A 21,853-nucleotide genomic window follows, 5' to 3' on the forward strand; every position below is an offset into this window, starting at 1 on the left:
CGGCACAACCAAACCACACAACCACAATGAAGTTTTAACTGCTTGGTGGGTAAACAGAAATGTTGAGAAAGTATCTACGTAAGAAGCTACTTTTGGATCATTCAAGGGGTCCCTACAGCAGATAGCTCTGCGTGTTTGATGTGACCGATCTTTACGCTGGATGCCCTTCCTGACACAATCCCACAAGGAATTCGTGTCTCCTCCTGGGATCAAACCAAGGATCTTTCCCTTTTTAGGCAAATGTGTAAACCGCTACATGAAAGGACACATCTAAGTAGAAGCTAGAAAAAATAAATACAATGCAATCAGAGGGAGCAAAAACACACACTACTACTGTGCCATCATGCATTTTTACCTTTGAAGTCCAAAGGTGCCAAGTCGGTGTTTGCAGAGACACAGAGTAAACGGAGAAAGAGAACAAACTGCTGGTGTTTTCTTTTTTGAGTTTCTTTTCTTTCGTTTGAGCAAACACTGAAAAGGAGAAAGAAGAGGAGGGAAGGGGCAAACACAGCTGTGAAGACGGGAGTGATACTTCCACTGGGGGATCAAAGGTGACCGACACTCCCTGCGCCAATAATGGCTGTCATGCTCCTTCCTCTCTTCCCACAGAGGGTAACGCTGGCTCTAGCCTTAGGGGAATAATACAGCCACTTATTTACCGGGGCACTGAACTGGCCTGACATCTCTCTTTCAGTTCCAGGACTCTACTGGTCTTTTTCTGTGTAGCCAGCGACTATGGCCCAGAGCACCCTGAGGGCAACTGTCACTTCAATGGGACAACAGCCAGACAAGGCCACGCACACATGGTAACACTCTGAGGGGCCCATTCTGCCTCCAGTACACGTTTCTGGACTCATCTTCTTCCCTTCATTTTCTGAGGACAAGGTTAAGGAAAGCCCTAATTTAAATGGTTTTGAGTGAAGGTCTGTAGTGAGTTATAATAAACTAATGTTGACAAGCTAAATGTTTTCCTTCAGATGTTTGCATGCCAAGGAGAAAAAAACACGTCTTTACCTCACTGACTATACAGCTCAAACTGTGTGCAGTTACCTGCTAGCTTTCTCAATGCATATATCCGTGCTTGTGTCTGACAATGATCTTGTGCCCTGCTCCCACTCCGATTCAAATTCGTGCCACATGTTAAGATCTTAATTTTGCTTTTAGCTGACAGAAAGGACAGCGCGACTTAGTCAGCAGGAAGAGTCAAAGGCTCAGTAAACCAAACAAGTGAGTAATGACAGCACTGCAGGGCCAAGAGCACTGCATGTGTTTTACATGAACTGGGACAAAGTAGCGAGGATGCTTCAGGCTCAGAAATCACACAACAGATGTCCCGACACTTTGGTGGCACAAGTCGGACAAATAACGCTGCAGCCTTATGTGCAAACAATAAAAAGCTCACTCATATTTAAAAGGTCTCTCTCTATCTGGAGGAATAATCAAAAACTAAAAAGGTATAAATATTCGTTTTTAAAAAGGGAGGTATGAATGAAAAAAAATACACTACAACCTGTGAAGTGTGGAGAAACAACTGCAAACAGAAATACTGTAAATAAACAACCGTTCCACCTCGATGTTTGGTTAAATGCTTAACGGTTTATGGGCTGGTACTTCAATTGCTCATTAATGCAAATACCTAATCAGCCAATCACATGGCATGCAGACATGGTCAAGGCGAGCTGCTGAAATTCAAATTGAGCAGCAGAATGTTGACGAATGCAGAATGCAACGTGGTTTAAGTGACTTTGAATGTGCCATGTTTGCTGGTGCCAGACAGCCTGGCCTGCATTTCAGAAACTGCTGATGTGCTTGGATTTTCCCACATAGTTATCTCTAGGGTTGTCAGAGAATGGTCTGAAAAGAGAAAACATCGTGTGAGCAGCAGTTCTTTGGGTAAAAAGGTCTCGTCGATGTCAGAAGCGAATAGTCAAACTGCTTCAAGCTGACCTAAGGCAACTGTAACTCAAATAACCACAACCAATGTATGCAGAAGAGCATCTTTGACTGCTGAACCTTGAAGCAGATGGGCTATAACAGCACAAGACCACACTCGATGTCAATGCAATTAGCTAGGAACAGGAAACCAGGGCTAGAGATCACATGGGCTCACAAAAATGGAACAATAGAAGACTGAAAAAATGCTCTCTGATGAAAAATGTCCGGCATCTCGTTGAATCTACGCCACGAGGCCCTTTTGCCTTCAGACTTTTCATTGGCAAAAGTAGCCAATGAAGTGGACGGTGAGTGTATACAGGCCTTTTCCAAACTTAGTGACTACCATCAGTTGAAAAAATACTCCTTATCACCTTGATAATAACTTATTTTAGTCTGCAGCAGTAATTTGACTCACAAGAACAAAAACAATACATTCTTTTAGCTATTATGCTCATTAATACAAATGCTAAGACTCAAACCTTGTCGCTGTGCTAGTCAATATCAGTGACCAATTCACTTCACAGCAACCGGTGATAACCAGTTTAATTAAAAACAGGAGCTTGTAACCGTGATTGTAACACCATCTGTTGGCGATCCCCAACATAACTTGTCTTCCAGTTTAGTTTGCAATGATTCCTTGATGCAAAACCCAGGCTTGCAAAAAGCAGCACAAGCTAAATATAAAAGCCAGACAGGTTAAAAGTAAAGCAATGAGATGTAGAATTATGTGACAGCGGGGCAGGACAGACAGAAAGAAAATGACAGCATGCAAACCTACAGTGAGCCTCTTGTCAGTTCGTTACCCTGTGACTACAGTGACCACATGACAGGACTACGACTGAGTTAAAATATCACATGAAAAACACATTTCCATTGTATCTGTCAGAGAAAAACAACATTCTTTGGAGATATGAATGTGTTTAGGAGTGAGGAGAAGCCACTCATTAACACCACAGCATAGACCAAAGGGTAAATTTAGCTCTATGACTACGCTGTTGTTTTTCTCTTGTGGTTTCCACATTCTTTGAAAATATAAAAATAAATAACAAAAACAATCATATGCTATTTATTCTCCCTGCAAAATGGATAATAAAAACAGCATGTAACATAAGACAAGACGTCTGTCGTGTAATACACAAAGCAGACAATAACCATAAGGCCTGAGTTGCACGCCATTTGATTGTGTCTGGCCTTAAAAATCTTTATAGTGGTAATGATGTCCACAAGGAGGAAACCGAGCCATATTCGCTGTGTTGTGGATCCTTTACTTCTCTTTCATCTGTCCAATCATGACAATCATCATATAACAATGGTCCGTTTCAGAAGTACCGCCACTGGCTTGTCCGTGCAGTTTTGTGTGTTTCTGTAAAACACAGCTTGATGTTCTGATGTCTATCCAATGCAAACAAAGGTGAGTGTTTGAATAAAACCAGATGCTCTCACTCTTCTGCACCGCTGCCATTTCACAGTCTAACGTCTAAAAGATTAGGACGCAGACTCGACTTTCCTTAGAAACAACATCTGACTGAGAAGAAAGAAAAACCGGAGCAGAGTTTCCAGCAGTGTCAAACAATCTGGCCTGAGATTTTTTTTGACTGGCCTGCAGCAATTCAATCTAGATATTGATCGGTCATAAAAAATACATGCATGTAAATCTCACTAAAACACTGTAAAAGAATAGAAATCCAACCTGACCTCTGGCCTAAATACTCCTGCTCAGCTCTTTCATGTTCTTATCATGGAAAAGCAGCGGTAGATGGACTCTGGGTGGTTTGAAATGCCCAGCGAATAGGAATGGGAGGAATGTCTGCTGAACAGCAGCTGAGCCAGTGTATGGCTGTGACTCTTTATGCTTAGAAAACAGGCAACCAAATGCACAGAAAATTGGCTTAAACTCAGAAATGTTAGGCCAGCCGACTAAAATCAAATCAAAATATGACTCCATACAACTGATTTTCTTTATAACAGATTTACAGCAACACAGTCAGCCAAATCTTCACTAGAGGCACTCATTCCCTGTTACTTGCTCTGCTCCTGGTGCTAAAGAGCAAGATTTAGACTCTAAGACTAAGGCTTTGCATTATACTTGCTTCCCCTAGCCAATTTTATTTGAAAATGCCATTACTATGCAGATAACACCCTACTGTATTTATCTATGAAGTCAAATGCTACAAATACATTAGTTAAAGTACGGGCAACTCTTAAAGGCATAAAGACCTGAATGATGTTTAATTTTCTGCTTTCAAATTCAGACAAAAGTTATCAGACTTGGCCTTCTAACCTGGTTCTTAATTCTTGATAGCTTGACCTTAGCCTTCCATATTAGTGTGAGGCGCTTTGGAGCATTTTTGATGAGGATATATCCTATAACAGTTCCATTAAACAAATACACTGGACTGCCTTCCTCCATCTGCTCTCTACTGCTAAAATTAGAAACATCCTGTTCGGTCCGAAGGTTTAAAATTCTAAACTGGACTACTGTAATGCATTATTAAGCAAAAGTACTCAGCAGGACGTGAAAAGGAAATCATATTTCTCCCATATTAGCTTCTCTCAATTGGCTCCTTGATAAATCCAAAATACTATTAAAATTAAAAATTTTCTTCTTACAAAGTAAGACCTAAACTGAACTGAATACTCCCTCTCAAGATGACTTATGTCCCCCAAACTCATAGCCTATTCTCTTCTGCTTCCTGCCTGTTAGCCAGAATCATCACAGGTCTGCCGTAAAGACACGCAGGTGGCACTTCCTGTGCCTCCATACTCTAGAGACCACAGGAGACACGACTGGAGCCCGGCAGCATTAAAGTGCTCCTCTTTGGCTCTGTTCTCAGTAGGCATAAAGGACAGGATTGCCACATTGCTCTGGTATGCAGATGGTCAGGCACAGAGACACATCATAACTTCAGTTTCACAACAACAAGCTACTCAGTCTCTGTTAGAGCCGTGTGAGATTTGGTGGAGCAGCTGTCTTCTTGGCTGCACTCTCCAATATCACTGTATCACCAATCGCCCCACAAGAGGAAGTGGATACCCTCCCCCAAGAGACCCAGAAACCACTACTGACAGATGATATTTCTGGATCTCCACCCACTGAGCACAAGCACTTTACAAAGAACATTTTTGCATGCATATCTCAATGGAGTGATGCTTGGTGACTTCACCACAGTAGATTTTAAAGCTACTTGAGTGCTTCTTTGGGACCCAGACCCTAGACGTTTCTGCTGTTTAGATTAAAGGGTAGCCTACAAACGCTCTTCCCGAGCACACTGCACTACTTCGAACTCTGTCAACACAGCAGCTTGAGCCAAAGGGGCAAAAAGAAAATGTGTGGAACAGTAAAAGACCACCACATTTGAATCCTGCTTTCATGACGCTAGCTGTCTTGGGAATCAAATTCTTCTCTATTATCTGGTTAATATCAAAACATATTGTGCTTCAGTAGTCACGTGATGATTTAATGCCTCCTACCTGTCACTGACATTAAAAAAATAGCAGCAGATGGATTTTGATGTTGTACTTTATTTATGGCTGAATCATTCACAAATGATTATGGAACTGACATTTTGCTGTAGCAGCAGTAAACCCACCCCACATGTTAACTTTATGTGAGTGTGTGGGGCGGAGGGAGAGCGGGTGGAGGACTGCAAATTGAACATAACAAAGCAAACAAAACAGAGTTACAAACAGGGACTTTATGTTCACTGTCCTCTGCTTACCTCTCTCTATTGGCACTGCCATGACAGGACAGCGTGCAAGCTCACATTCCATCCCAGAGCCCCATGCACAGAGCACATCTGACAAATATGCAGATTGATACTGATATCCCCAGTGGCGCATGACTTTCTGTAAACTTTATGGTACTTTAAGACCAGGTAGTGGCCACAGAGAGAGGGTGATGAGAGAGGCAGACCACGAGAGAGAGAAATAAAGGGAAAGAAAGAGAGAGAGAGAGGGTGGAAAAGATGGGTGAGTGAGGTGGAGCCAGGGGACACAGGACAAACACTTTGAAATCTGAACCAGACTTCAACAACAGTGCCCTCTCTTCATACAGAGTGACAAAGATACATTAGCCAAACAAATCAGTGGGAGCTGAGACTCCACTTAGAGCCAGGAGACCAGGCCACTGGCCCCTACTGCTTAAGAAACCACAGCATTTATGTAAAACAATATCTTAAAAAGGCTCAGAGATGCCTTTTTTAAATATCATTCTATGACAGCAGACATAAAAGTGACATTTATTACCCAGTATACCATACCAATACACAATGCACCCCACCGCAAAAAAAAGAAAAGAAAAAGTTTTTTGTTTTTCATAAGAAATTAAATAAAAAGTGCTCGGCTAAAATACAAAAATATGCTTCATTTCATTCACTCAACTCATAAAGCACTGGACCCTCTTGAGGGAGGAGGGTGGACCCATGTGGCTCCTGTTTGGTGAACGTGGGCAAAAGTTCCCGTCACAATGCACAGGACCGAAGCATATTCCACAAACTACCAAAAAATCTTTGAACTGAAAGCTAAAAAAGGAGACAAGCTATTTAAAGCCAGCCTTTGGCATTGGTCAAAGATGCAACCATTGTAAGCTCACTTTAAGACTGTATTTAATTATAATATGTTTCAGTTTAGTTGGTTGGCTAATTCAAATCTCACCTTTGCTTTGCTATCTTGAGCAGACATGTAGCCAACACACATGCTTTCTGTGGTGTGACTCCACAGGAACTCCACTGTAAATAAAGACAGATACAGGTTACAAACACCAAGTCTTCATACACAAATATCCATACACAGATTTAGCAGCCGGAGCAAAGGTTTGATAGAAACAGGAAACCATACAGAACGAAAGGTTCGATTTCCTAAAGCGAACAGAAATGAGTAATCCTGCCGAAGAAGAACATCAGGCGGGTGAGCCGGTGGACTTAGCACCGAACATGCCCATTACAATGAAAATATATGACTGGCAGTTGTGACATAATTGCATAGAATAGCAGAACTTGAGAGGTGAAATGTAAACTCAATTACTGCACCAAAAGGATGTGGTCGACATGATGTTTATTCATGTAAATCAACAGCAATCTGTGGTAGGTGACACAGCACAAAAGCTGCGCTACGTACACAACATCAAAACGGGGTCTGCACATCATTCAGTGTCAACTGAAAATATTTTATTATCCATGCAGACTTAATGTTTTATGTTGCACTCCATGATTTGGAGTTAAAACAAAAGATTTATGAAAACATAAAGAGCCCAAACTTTGAACTGGACACAATGAGCACTGAGGTCAACTCCATAATAGTAGAAATCCAGAAAGTAGGATCATTCTCCTAAGCTCTGGGCAGAGAAACCAAATCTATCAATACAATCAGTTGGCAGTATTCAGAAGGCCTCCACTTCTCTGAAGATTAGTGGTTGATTCCATAGTGGGAGGTCTCTGCTTAAATCTGAGATGAAGGGTGTGAAACCAAAGCCTGATTGTGCAAGTTAAAACACAGACCACCTGCCAGGAAAGCCACAGTGCCTTCTCTTCTGTCTTAACATCTCACTAATAAATCAAGGAGTCACCCTATGTCTGTGCTTTCTTCACATTTCTCAACAACACTTCATCCTAACCACTTCACTCTTGGTGGGTGCACTACAAGGAACCCAAAGAATTGCAGTGTCGAGTTTGAAGTCTGGATCAAAGTTGTCTTTTTCTTGTTTTTGTACTTTCATAACTACTGCAGTCATGTGCGGCATTTAGGGAACAGCTGTAAATTAAATTCCAGCTGCCAATCAAAAAAATGTAACGTAATTTTCTGTAATGATGCCGTCGCAGGCACGGAGGAGATGGACTGGACACCAGTGTTACTACCGTCTGCTTGGATTTAAAGTTTTTATATATGGCTCACGAACCATCTGATGCTGGCAGCTGCCACGAAAAGAGACGACTTTTGTCTGTTTATCCATTTTATTACCAACCTGTCAATTTAACCAGCCAAGTCTTGAAATTATTAACATCTTACCCAGTATACCCTGAAAGTTTTGAGACGGCTGAGCCTCCACACATCTGCAACATCGCAAGACAATTACTCCCCCCAAAACACGATCTTCACTGGCCAGAATGGGTGAACCTGGACACAGAGGAAAAACAATACATTTAAGATGATTGAAAATGGCATATGTGTTTAAAAAAAGGAAAAGAAAGGTTCTCGTTAATCAATAATGTCTCATACTTTTTTCGTTTTCCAACCCTAAAACATAAAACCAAGCATAGCATGACATAATTAGGCAATACACAACCTTTGATGTACGAGCAACAAAACTTTCCAATCCAATTCTCTCCCTTTATATCCAAATTATACAAATTGAAATAATTACATCAGTTTTATCAGGATTTAACCCAGAAATAGTGAATAACAGGTAGTGTCATTTTAACTCTACATACTGTATGTACTGTTATAACACAAGGCTTCATTTTAAGATCTAAATAATGCTCAAATATGTTTCAGCTGACTTTAATAACACATAAAGAAAGGGCCGTTCTTGCTCCCTGACTAAATTCCAGGAGAGACAAACTTCAATGAGGTGTTGTATATACAGAAAAACTTGGACGCGGCCATTAGCCTAGCGCAATAAAAGAAGAAAGGGCTCGGTTTGGAAAAAAACAATCTATAAACAGCTATAGCATGACTTGAAATGTCTCAACACAGCAATGAGCAAAGGAAAACAGGACTATTTGGTGCAACTGATATAAATATTGTTGTGTCTGCATACCATTGTTCTTTTGTTGCATTTCACTCAGATTTTGGTTCCATGTCGTAATGTTCCCTTCACTCTATAAAACACTGTGTGTGTGTGTGTGTGTGTGTGTGTGTCTGTGTTTGTGTAGCTTGGACAGCGTTCACACACAAGAACAGATATTTGTTCTACATTTTCAAAAAGGCAAAATATTCCATCAAAAACTCCATTATTTAGCCTGCAGCAAGAATTTAACAATAAATAAACAGAAATGAACATTTTTGAAATATCACCCCATTCGATATGTACTTGGCAGGTGTGTCTATGGCACTACAATCTTTTATTAGCATTAAACAAAAATATTTTTTTGAAGTGTTTAAAAGTGTTTTATTCTGTAGACCAGCGGACCGGTACCGGTCCAGGGCCTGGGGGTTGGGGACCGCTGCTATAGACTGAATCACCTGACATTGCCGTGTTCTATCTACGGTTTTGTGTAAAGGTTTTGAGCCACCATCATGTTTTAAATATGGCTGTAAAACACAAAACTCACTCTCCCTTTTCTGACACTTCATACACTGAACCAGAAATGTAACATTTCATAAGACCTGTTATCACTGATTTTCAGTCCACTTCTTGCAGATTTTCAGTTTTTCTCCCCGTTTCCCTTCATTAAGAATGGCTTCTTGACAACCACCCTTCCACTGAGACGATTTCTGATGAGGCTTTGGTGAACAGTAGATGGATCAGCTGTTAGTCAGATGTATCCCTCAGGTCCTGTGTCAGGTCTGTGTTGGATTTTTTCCTGTTTCTTACTTTCAGATGCTGTTCATTTGCTATAGATACTGTTTTTTTAGACCTGCCACTTCTTTTGTCTTTCTTTTCACTTTTCTTTTGTAACCCACTTGACGAGTTTCATCAAAATTTTTAACGGCACACTGCACACAACGCTGAGATATGCCAAGGTTTGGGTATATAACTCTTTGGAAATTACCTTTTTGGTACAAAAAAAACCCTTTTTTATGCCTGTTAAACTATGTTAGATTTGGGATTTTGCATCTATTCAACTAAAGAAATGGGAACAAATGATGTGTTTTTGCCCAAAAATACTATTTAAAATTGCTCATCCCTTAAGAACTTCCATGGCTTAACAAACAAACAAAACATTCCTCTGAAAATGGTCACATACAAGAACAAAGAGAGTGAAAAATCAGGATCTTAACCTTAACCAGGCAACATTTAAAAACTGCAAAAAAATGCAAATCAAAATCAAACCGCAGTGTCCAGGGCAAAAGTCCTGTTTGATCCATTTATCCAACAGGAACATGCTGAGTTTGTCATTGTCCCACTGCTGCATAAATCACATTTTTGTATTTGACACAAACCTATGACATCTTAACAATGCAACGGGTAAATTGCCATGACTGTACAGAAGCAACATTAATATGATGTTGTGGCAATATTAATAACATAACAACATTCCTGTCTCATTCCTACTGTTAACATGCGTTCTGCAAAGACAGGATTTGCGCAGCTTTGTTTGAATAAATTGAGACGGACGAAGCCAAATCGAGACGGACTTCTAAAGAAGGCCGGAACAAGGCAGAAACCACCACATGTTTCCATATGTCCTTTTTCCCTCTGCTCTGAACTATCCCAGTGGTCATTCACAGGCACAGCAAACACGGTTAACAAGGCTTTCAAAAACTGACCACTTCTGAGAATAAGTCAAAAAACTAAAAAAAAGCTCTTCATATAAACCTATAAACTTTCAACAAAACAAGCAAAATTATCTGTGGCTGTCAGCTATGATGTGTGCACCATTTGAAGGCCCTTTTTAAACAGTGAAAAGGAACCATAAATCAAAAGCTGTCTCTGATTCTATAATTTCCAACGTTTCCAGTTGTTCTCTCATTTCTTATGTTATGCAACATCTGTTTGTATAATTCTCTCCACGTGTTTCTCACAAACACGTTCTTGGCTGACAAATCTGTGTGTATGGAAAAGAGCGGTAATCAGGCTACATGTGTGTGACTCACTGATGAACTTATTTTGCATAGCCTCCAGCAGGGCTTGGTGGGCATCTTCAGACTGCATGGCAGCAGAGCATTCCCGTGCCAGCATGGTGCGAATCAGATGCTCCCCGCAGCCTGGCAAAAGACACAAAATGACACACATAATAAACAGAGTTAACTTTTAGAGACTTTTGGCACATCTAGACTAAACAACTTCCTTTCAAATCCAAAGCACGTGAAAGTCTTAAAAAAGTCTTTTAAAACTTGTAAAAAAAAATATCTTTATTTATTATTAGATTATATTATTTATCTGGTTATTAGGTATATAATGGAAGCTATTCTAAATATCAAAGGGTTAAGTTTTGTTTATTGAGTTCAAATAAAAATAAAAATGATAATGCAATCCTTTGGCATATTCTCACAAGTGTAATTAGGCAGTTTTTATTTCAGGTAATACTGAAATCACTTCTAAAGTACAGCTGCCTTGCTCATGGGTACACTGACAGTGATTACAAAGAGAGGGTTTTTGTTTCAGTTTTCCCTGCCTTGATCCCAGCTAGTTTTGGAGCTTTAAAACTGCCAAACACCCAGTATTAATTCCCCCTCTGTAAATCCTGTGCTGTAGCTGGCTCCCGGCACAACTGCAGGGTGTGCAGAGAGCCATACTTACTTCTATCGTCATGACACATTCACGCATCATTTTTATTTAAACAGGTTTAGAATTTCTATGTTACTGTAATATGCATTTTTAGAAACAAGATTTTACAAGTTTGTCTAAGGAAAAGAAACTATTTTTGATCAGATCACTGTTTAATATTTATAAAAGCAGTGTAGTGACTGCATGTACAACTAAATAGAAATAATAATAATAATAATTTTAGAGTACACAGAAATAAAACTGCAGTATAGAGGTTGTTTGCTATAAGAAAAACCTAACCCCGCTAACCCTGCTAGCTCCAATTGATTGTGGTAGCCACCTGAATCTGTCTGATGTGCTTCCTTCATGGTGCATGCGGTAAATACTCCAAGGAGAGAAACAAAGCATTTTGTTAAGAATTCAGGGAAACCAGGAACCATAAAAGCATGGGCAGCCTGCTCAGTCTCTCACATTACCTTCAACCACTTCCAAGTCAAAACATAGCAGGTGTGCCTTTTTATATCAGAGATAATATGCTACTTATTCCTTAAAGAGCAAACATTAAATCCAACATATTGCTGTTTTTAAGGAAAAGACAGTTGCTGAATGCAAACTGCATGCTTACAATAAAGCCTTTCTCACATGTAAAGTTTGCACGTACCGGAGAACAAGACAAAAAAATCTTAAATTGTAAACAAAACACATCTGGCAAAGGCTCCTGTGAAAACCCATAAAGACTGAAGAATATGGCCTCATTGTTTCTGTAAACACAAATGAAGGCCCCATAAAAAACAGGTAACTACAACAGAACTGAATGCAGGTCAGTAACTGTGGAGAACAAACGCCCGGAGCAATTTGAAGTCCTTTTTTTAAGGCAAGTAGAAAACTGTATTGGCAATGTACTGTGCCTTTTGTGCTGTGTTTACCATAAACCCCCACGAGTCTAAAGGGAACTGGATATTATGGCAGCGCAAACACAGTTGAATTAGGACGGCAGAAAGAAACCTAAAGCAGCAACTCACCAGGAAAAAAACCCCCAAAAAGACCAACAAATGTGGACACAGTATGTGACAGCCGACAGCGGCACGAGTAAACAGTAAACTTTGTGAGTTGTTGTCTCGCTGGCCGCAGCAAAGTAAAGGCCAGATGAAGCAATAAAACAAAGACACACATGAGCCGCATATTACAAAACTGACTACAGTGGAAGAGGTGGGAAGGAGAGAGGGCGGGTGCGTGGACGGGCAATGTGTTGGTGTGGTGGAGGGAAGAAAGGGACATTCGGGGTGAGGATCACACTCCTTGTGTCAGAATGGAAATGATTCTTTCTGTTTCTTTTTGATGGAAACATCTTTCATGTTAGGAAATGAAAGACAGGTGTTGTACTGGAACACACGTTATGCTCTCTGAACCCATACGGCTCGCTCCTTTTTTTCACTCACTTCAAAGACAAAGCCACAATATAGGAAGACAGGGTGAGAATGCACACAGCGCAAATATCAAACATGCAGCCTACACTTGATCTTCTTGGATAATTAATGAACAACAGACCACTACCACAACAGTTGTCATATACTGCTTGTTTAATGTAAGAAATGCTGAACAGAGCTGCTGAAATGTATCCGGCCTATCACCTTTAACCTACAGACGGCAAGCAAATGACAGATCCTCACCAAACCAGACTGGATGAAAAAGCATAAAGTCCTTAGCATGTCTTAAAATTAGTTAAATACACTTTCAGATGAACAACAACACATGAAACTTGTCAAATGTCTTTATTCATTTAACAAAAATGACGCCAAAAGCATTTGTGAAAAACTAAGTAAATTGTTACTGCTTCTATAGGAATTAAGGTAGTGTGACACCTCTATAAAAGCAAAAGTTTTGGTAATTTGCTGGTCTGGAGCATTCAGGTGCATGTTAGCTCAATGCCAAGGAGGAAAGACATCAGCCATTATCTTAGAGAAGCAGCTGTTGCTCCCTATCAATCTGGGAAGGGTTATAAGGCCATTTCCAAACAATTTAAAGTCCATCAATTCTACAGTGAGAAAGTTTATTTACAAATGGAAAACATTTGTGCCGATCTTCCCAGCAAATTTACCCCAAGGTCAAACCAAACTGCAAAAGCCCCAATGAAGCTACATCTCGGACTCTAGAGGCCTCGGTTAGTATGTTAAATGTTAAAGTTCATAGCAATAAAATTAGGAAAAAAATTGAATAAGTGTGGCTTTGCAGAAGAAAGTCTCTTCTCTCTAAAAACACTGTGGCAACACAGTTTAGATCTGAACAAAGACTTTTGGAATTATGTTCTTTGGACAGAACGAGACCAAGACGTCTGGACTTAATGCACAGCACCACATTTAGCAATAACCAAACGACTGTTATGATTCTGGCTATTTGCAGTCTTTGAGTCAACCATGAACTCTTCTGTATATCAAAGTATCTGGAGTCAAAGTGAGGCCATCTGTCCAACAGCTAAAACTTAACCCAAATTGGATATTGTGAGAAAACAGTGATTCCAAACACAGCAGCAAATCTACAACAGAACGGCTGAAAAAGAAAAGAATCAAGATGTTGCAATGGACCAGTCAAAGTCTGAACCTCAACCTGAATTAAATACTGTGCAAGGACCTTAAAAAAAACAGTGGGAATGTCTGAAAAGCGTAAAAAGTGGCCAAAATGATCTCTACAACGATAAGAGACACTGATAAAAACAAACAGAAAATGATTACTTATAAGTTACTAAGTTATTGCTGCTAAAGGTGGTTCTACAAGATACCAAATCATTTTGTGTGCGTGTGTTTTTCACACACTGCTTCTGCATTTTGGCTTCATTTTTGTTAAATAAAAAATGACCCTGTGTGTGTATGTCATGGTTTGCAATTTATTTGATGTTGTATTTAAATAATTTTAGACCTGATAACCTGATAAGGACCAAATGATTTTTTAAAATTATATGCTGATAGAGAAAACCTCGAAAAAGCATTCATTTTCACATGACTGTTTGCTCCAATAAAAACCACCAGACAGCTAATAATTTAAGTGAAATGTTCTAGATAACTGCAGAACTAACCACCCAAATCTTAAATTCTAGGGCTTTTGGACAGCAGAAAGCATATTAGGCCATCCTGAACTACAATAATGATGTCAAGTAAAAGTCCTGTGGAGTGCTGCTCGACCACATAGTTTTTTGTTTGTTTGTTTGTTTGTTTGTTTTTTTTTGGGGGGGGGGGCATTTGTTTTTAGTTTTATTTAGATTTTTATATTATACATGTACTGTAAGTAAAAGCTCGCAGTACATGAAATGCAAAAGTTGATACTTGATTTAACTGCCAACTATTATACCAGTCAAGTTATGATCCAAATCTGGACAAGTACACTTTACAAATTCACCATTTTAACACTGCAATGCCCTTCCAGCAGCTCTCCTTCAATCATATCTACAACAGGTGTCCCATGTCACAAGTCACTGAAAATCCAAAGAGCTCTGCAATGCACCTGGCGTGCAGCTGACTAACACAGAGTAGAGAAAGATGACTCAATCAGTTGAGGAAGTGACTGATGAGAAATCACTCAGCGGGAACAGTTGAAGGTCATCGGAAAGTATTATCAGGCTTTTTGAAGCCTGACTCGCTCGGACTGATTCATATCATCCTCAACAACAAAAGAGAGGCTAATAGTGAACCCAGAGTGAACAGAGTGGAAACAAACACACACAAACACACACAACTGTAAAAGTGGATTACAGAGAATGTGCTGGTTTACCTGAGGTACTCACTGCTGTAGAGTAAGAGTTCATATGACAGGCATTTTCAGCCCAGCAGCCACATCCATAGTGAGCAGCCTGAGAAATGGAAAACAAAAAAGACATCTTAGATGAAAAGGATTATTGCTTTTGCCTTGAAATAAGCAGAATAATTTCTTAAAGAGTAACTTTGGTTACTGGTTGGTTATAGCAGACTTATTTATATTTGCACATCTTTAACTAAAGCAGCATGCCAGGCTTTCTAGCTCTATTGCTCTGAGCTTCAGGTTTTCCTAACACTACAAGTGATAATTAGATTGAGGCAGTAAATCCCACTGATTCATTCATTCTGTTCAGCCTCAACTGTTACATGGCTGTTTTTTCCCGTAAAGCTGCTTTTAATAGAAAATGACAACTTCCTTTGTTTCCTCGAAGTAAAAGTTCTTCTTCAAAGAAAAGTTTTGAATTAACATTAAGTAGAGCCCAGACCACTAGTTGTTATTTTTGACTATCTCCATTAAAAAGTAAAATTTCAGCTCTGTTAATTACAGGCAGCAATGGGAGAAATAAAAGAAAGGGAACCAAACTCTGGGGGTCTTTACTGGCAACCGCTGCTTCCTGAAAAAGTCCAATCTGCTGCCCTTAACCCTTCATAAGGTGCACTGATCAGTTAGACTTATGGCCACTAGAGGGGATCAAAACTCACGTAACACACAACCCTGGCACACTGTTTTCCTCCTATGATTTTAGTGGATAGTGAGTTAACAAAGAACATACTACAGACGCGCCACCTCTCTACTGATAACACATTTCTGGTCAAGTCTAAAAAGCCCAGGGTGATTTTTTGCACTCCAACTCTATCCTTTTTGACTTTCCTCCAAAAGCAGGTTACATTTAAAGAGCATGTCCTTAATGGTTGCTGAGCTTTCAGTTTCATTATACCCAGATTCCCCACCAACTATGGGATTGGAATCTAATGCAAAAGCTAATATACAACTCTTTTTTAGCTCTGCTTTGGTCCCCACCAAAGTCGCCCAAAAATATCTGCGTTTAACGGTTGGAATTTTTTTAACAGCTTGCAGCAAATTTGAAGCAAAAATGACACTTTTTTTCAAGCAACACTGTTCTTCAGACAAAAAAAAACACAAGCATGGAAAATTGACTGATTACAAAAAAATTAAACAAAAGCTGCAGAAACACACTGATGTCAAAAAGAGGAAAAAGTCTCTATATGTTCACTGGCAAAACTATAGTACTGCTCTGTTGTTGTTTTTGGACAACTAAGAACAGACCACTGGGAATAACGTGACCTAGGTAGAGAAAAACAAAGAGTGAGGTTTTTTTTTGGCCACAGTGAGAGGAGACATGTTCGGCACAGAGCAAAGACAGACTTTCAAAAAGAAGAACTACATGCCAGCTGTAAAACATCGTGGTGTGAATGTGCTTTGATGCCCTTGGGACTGGACAGCTTGCAGGCATCGGTTTTACTATAAACCAGCATCGTATCAAAGAGTGCTTGAAGATAATGTGAGACCATCTGTTCAAAAGTTGAAGTTAAAGCAAAGCTGGCTCTTCTAACAGAATAATGATCATAAGGGGTCTAACAGATTCACTGAGAAATGGGTCAAAAAAGAAGAAATAGAAGGTTATGCAAACACCATCAAAGTCCAGATTTGAATCCCAATGAATTGGATGATTTTAAACAGGCACTACTTGCAAAAAAAAACAAAAAAAAACAAACAAACAATAAAAACAAAATCTCTTCCAACTAAATGTTGAAAAAAAAATTGGTGGTAAAATTACTTACAACAATATCAATGACCAGTGGACATTTATGGAGAATTGAAGGAGGCACACTAGCTTTGAGACCAAGATTTACCCCTCCACGGAAGAATGTTACATTACAGCTTTTCAGCCTTTTTTTATATTAGTATATCACCTTTATTTGAAGAAAAGAAGTCTGTATTAAAGAAGAGGAAAATGTTTGCCTGTTAAAGTCAAACAGGCATACGTCCATCCATTCTCTCCTGCTTAGCCTTGTCAGGGGCGCAATGGGGGGGATGGAGCCCATCCCAGCTACCATACGGTGAGAGGCAGGTTACACCCTGCACAGGTTGCCAGTCTGTCGCAGGGCTAACACAAGAGACAGACAACCATTCACACTCACATTCACACCTATGGACAATTTAGAAATACCAATTAACCTAACCCCACTAACTACATGTCTTTGGGAGGAAGCCCGAGTGCCTGGAGAGAATCCACGCAAACACGGGGAGAACATGCAAACTAAAAACAAACATTTCCAATGGATTTACTGACTTGCCACACATGAAACTGAAATTATCCCCAAGCCAGAGGCCCATAATTTGGAGCAAAAAAAAAAAATAATTCTCCCTCTTTTAGACGGCAATAATTTGGATACGGACAGACATCTTTTGAGCTTCAATTACAGGCAGCAGCATAACATTAGCATTAAACGCAAACAGTATGTAGGTGCACAGTGCACTTATTTTGTTCTCTAAATAGAGCCCTGTATGCACGACATAGAAACGATATCTCACAATGTTGAAATATTTCACTACAGAAGAAATGATGTCTATAGTAATAACTGCATCAAATATAATTTTAGTTATCATTTAATTGAGTTACATTAAACATTTATTTAAAGACATTATCTGGACAAAGATATTGTAATAAAAAGAAGGAAAGGGCTTCATTACCTGGCCAACCCTGCCGGGATGTTTCATAGCCAAGCCTCCACTGGACACTGCTGCAGCTACATTCCCCTCCAGGTCCACAACAACAGCTCCAACTGTGTCGAGGCACCCTGAGCCATTTCCCTATATGACAGTAAAGGAAAAGAGTCACATGAACTGCAAAAAAGGAGCTAAGAAATTCAAAAGGACATCTTCAAATGACAATTTTAAGTAACTATAACTATAAGAGGTGGCAAAATGAAAAAACAAAAAAACATCACCTTCTGAACTTGAGATGTTAACTTTTGACTAACAATCACACTAGTAGGTGAAGGAACCTCTGTATGCATCTGTTTGCTTGTACCGTCTTCACAACTATTCATTAATTCGCACCTCTTAAGTCCAGTCCTGAAGAAGTGACAGTGTCAATGAGCTGTTCTCCTATTTTTTGTTAAAAACTGTTTTCTATTAGGCTTTTTTAACCACCATTTCAGTAAATATTAGCACCTTGCAATAATGTGTTTTTAGGGCACGGCATAAAATGACCTAGGCTACACTTCCCTGCACATGTTGTGTTATCCACCAACACTCGTAAACTAACAAGCGTTTAGAAAACACATCAACAAATTTTAGCACCGCAGTAAAAGAATTTATAGGGAAAAAAATGAAAATGGAATATCACTACACTGTGCATGCTGGCAATAGTGCTAAACTCAAGTAAATGCTATCATTAGTGGGTAACAGCTGCCTACTTGTCTATTTTAAAAGGGAACTGACTCCAAAATTAAGACAGCACTGCATGAAAATATGAACCACTCTTTCTTCACATTTCATAAAGACGTGCTGCTGGAATTCCAGTCCTCTGTTTTCTTCCTTGATTGCAGTTTGCTTTGGAAGTGACTTCCTTGTGAACCATCATGAGTCAGACTGCATGACAAATGAACTTCTACAGGGCAAATGTGCAAACTGGCATTATTACACATGATCACAACCCAGCTTCTACCAGAAACTGAAGATTACACCTTGGACTAAAAAGACAACAGTTAAAAAAAAACAACAATGGATCAGCTTGTCTCCTCTGCTTTCAGCTCTCCTAAATCACCCCTGGGACCTGAGCTCCAGAGGCCAAAAAGATCCAAGGCCAGCTATTTTCAAATGCTACAGACACCATCCTGTCATACATGATCAGTGTATTTGAACCCCACAGTAAATGACGACCGTAACACTTGTGAACATCTTTGGAAAAATAATACTTAATCTCGCCATGAGGACGCAGGTACCAACCCTGGAAAGATTTTACTGGCTGGCAAAAAGACAGAGCCATAAAGAAAAGGCCTTGCATGTAAATTAAAACCAGGCTGCAATAACATTCTTTTCTGAGATCCCTCTCTCATAAGTCATTCTTGATACATAATGTTATTTCCTATTAGCTGATTTTACATGTCAGTGGCAGAGGAAACATTAAAGATGAGGTAAAGTATATTAAAATTCTCAACATGGACCGTCCCCATCAGAGTACAAGCTATTTCCAGATCAGCTTTAACTGCACCAAATGGCCACTTATTAATCTTAAGTGTTTGTCATATGTAAGTTTTAAATAAACATAGCAGACAGATGAAAACTGGGTGACTCAATCTTTTAACTCTAATTAAGCAAACTAGCTATTTGACATAAAAATCAATCACCGAATCAAACCCCATTTGATCACGGCTAAGTCAACAAACAGCTGGTCCTAGATGTTAGTCTTTCATTTAATGGATATATCATTAATAAAGACGATTGATGTAACTGAACTAAATAAACCACAATAGAATTCAAAAACAGATCCAATGAAGCAAATCAGGCTGTGTCTGTTTACACGTTTTACTCCATTTAACACAAATCACAACTGAACCAAGATAAACTTTCCCACCCTCTTCTGTGCTGCTTCCTCTGCTCGTGAGTTTGGAGCAGAGGGAGTTAGCGTTTCAGCTCATCATGAGGCCACCCTTCAGCTGTGCTCCTAGGAGCCCTGAAAGTCAGCACTAACTCTCAACAATCTTTCCTGGAAATGTCCACACAGCTGTCTCGTAATGCAATTGTCTTTGATGCCCCGGGAAGAACATGAGAACTGAGAAAATGTATCTTTGTGTCAGGCATGAACAGCCCTTTTCAAAAACCGCCACAAATTCCCTATCAGACTGAAATCTGAGCTTTGACTCGGACGCCCCGCAACATTCACTTTGTCTTTAAACCACTTCCATGTAGCTTTCGCAGTGTGCTTCAAGAGACTGACTTGGTGAGAAACAGATCTTCTGCAAAGTAGCAGTTCTCTTGCAGACTGAGTCTGAATGTCCTCCAGGATTTCCCTTTTATTCTCTACCTTTAGAAGCCTTCCAGGGCCTGCTGCTGAGAAGCATCCCCACATCATGATGCTTCACGATGGGGTGGCGTGTTTGCAGACGTGTTTGGTGTTTGGTGTTTGGTGTCAGCATTGAGTCTGATGCCCGCAAAACTCTTTCTTAGACAACCCCTTCTGTTCTTCCACTTGACTTTTGAGTCTCCCACATGCCTCTGGGTAAACTTTAATTCAGACTGGCTTTGTTTGTGCTGCTGTCCCATTAGAACCTGGGCAACAGGTTCAGAGCAGTCACAGGTGTCTTAGTGGCATCTCACATTTGTCTCCTCCTTGTTAATCAGTTTATGACGACACATGCCATATATCCTCCGCTTCTTAAAGAACTCCTTCTTTAACTGCATTTTCTCAGAGCTGCTTGGAGTGTTTTATTTTCATGGTGTTATTGTAGCCAGGAATGCCAATTAACCTATGCCTGGACAGTCCAGATACAGATGTCTATATTCTACAATCACATGAGACACATTCAGTGTACTCAGGTTACCTCCATTTAACTAATTGTGAGACTGCTAGCACCAACTGGCTGGATCTCAGTTGAAATAGGTCAGTCACTTTAAAGGGGGTGAAAATATTCAGTTATTTTACATCATGTGTTTTTAATAAATTAAAGAGGTGTTTTTGTAAATTCTCATAAAAAACAAAAAAGCCAAATTATAATGACCATTATTTTTTTTTAATGAACAAAAGGGGAAAAATCTAAATAGGTAAACAGCTTTTATAGGAACTGTATATCTTATTGCATAACCTTTAATAACCTGAGTTTCTGACCACATCAATCACCACCAAAAACACACACCAAGTGGAGTCGTCATATGTGGAGTCATGCTGATTTCTAATTAAACCATTTAAGACTCAACTTTCTGCCGATATAATAATCACATGCACTTTTTTCTTGTTGTTTCTGCCCTTTCTAGCCTTTGTTAGTCTGAAGGTTTGGGTTTATCACATTAGGTTTCATTCCAGCGCACAGTCCGAGTACTGCTTGCTCTGTTCAATGCTACAAACAGCTCCAAGTATATTGATTAGATGTTGCCTTTATAAGTTTATTTAACAGTTCTAGCTGCTACATTTTTCAAATGTCTTATAAAATTCAGAATTATTCAGAAGGAATTTTGTGGATATGTGGCTGTTATCCCACTTTTGAAAGCTTTTATTTTGTTAAACTGCTACTTTTCTCTTACTTTTCCATCTGTCTTATTTTTTAAAGTCCCTGTTCCTTCCTGCCATCACTTTAAAACTGCTAGTGCTAAAGTCTGTATAACCTTGTTATTATAATGAATGCTACTTGTTCAGAGCATTTTGTTTGACATAAATGGTAAAACAGTCAAATCTGTGGAATGAAGAAAAGACAATTTGATTGCTGAGAGGAAAATCTACCTGAATAAAAGCAAACTATCCATGCTGACTGTTAGAATGGATATAACACAGCTGAGAAAGAATATACTTACTACTGTTAAAATTTTAACTGACAACATATCACTCACGTTTTCACTTGATTGTCGTCTTTTCTTTGTCTGATTATGTCCTGTGTCCATTTTCTCTGCCAGCTCCATCTTTCGCTTGTTCCTCTTGTATGCAGATAAACTGAACTCTGGGTGTGACAAAATAGGTTTTTTTTTCCTGCATCCACAGAAATTCAACCATGTTTTTCTAGATATTTTTAAATGCAAGTATTTTGGGGTCACTTTATAACTGCGGTTAATTCGCGTCTTGGATAA

General features: G+C 39.5%; 1 protein-coding gene across 6 annotated transcripts in view; it reads right to left on the reverse strand.

Annotated features, from left to right (window-relative positions):
• Positions 1 to 21,853, reverse strand: part of tasp1 (taspase, threonine aspartase, 1) — an 86,447-nt gene that overhangs the window by 58,552 nt on the left and 6,042 nt on the right. For all 6 annotated transcript variants that reach the window (XM_086258665.1, XM_086258666.1, XM_086258664.1 and 3 more), the window contains exons 8-13: positions 21,620 to 21,726; positions 17,765 to 17,884; positions 15,065 to 15,143; positions 10,690 to 10,800; positions 7,939 to 8,046; positions 6,589 to 6,662 (exon numbers count right to left, since the gene is read on the reverse strand). In XM_086258665.1, the coding sequence (XP_086114791.1) occupies positions 6,589 to 6,662; positions 7,939 to 8,046; positions 10,690 to 10,800; positions 15,065 to 15,143; positions 17,765 to 17,884; positions 21,620 to 21,726 (599 nt within the window). The remainder of the gene's footprint in view (positions 1 to 6,588; positions 6,663 to 7,938; positions 8,047 to 10,689; positions 10,801 to 15,064; positions 15,144 to 17,764; positions 17,885 to 21,619; positions 21,727 to 21,853) is intronic.

The sequence above is a fragment of the Aulonocara sp. 'chitande type north' Nkhata Bay genome, linkage group LG13 (genome assembly GCF_057382095.1).
Source record: "Aulonocara sp. 'chitande type north' Nkhata Bay isolate Kocher_YH1m ecotype deep benthic linkage group LG13, A_spYH_male_GT1.1, whole genome shotgun sequence".
Lineage (NCBI taxonomy): Eukaryota > Metazoa > Chordata > Actinopteri > Cichliformes > Cichlidae > Aulonocara > Aulonocara sp. 'chitande type north' Nkhata Bay.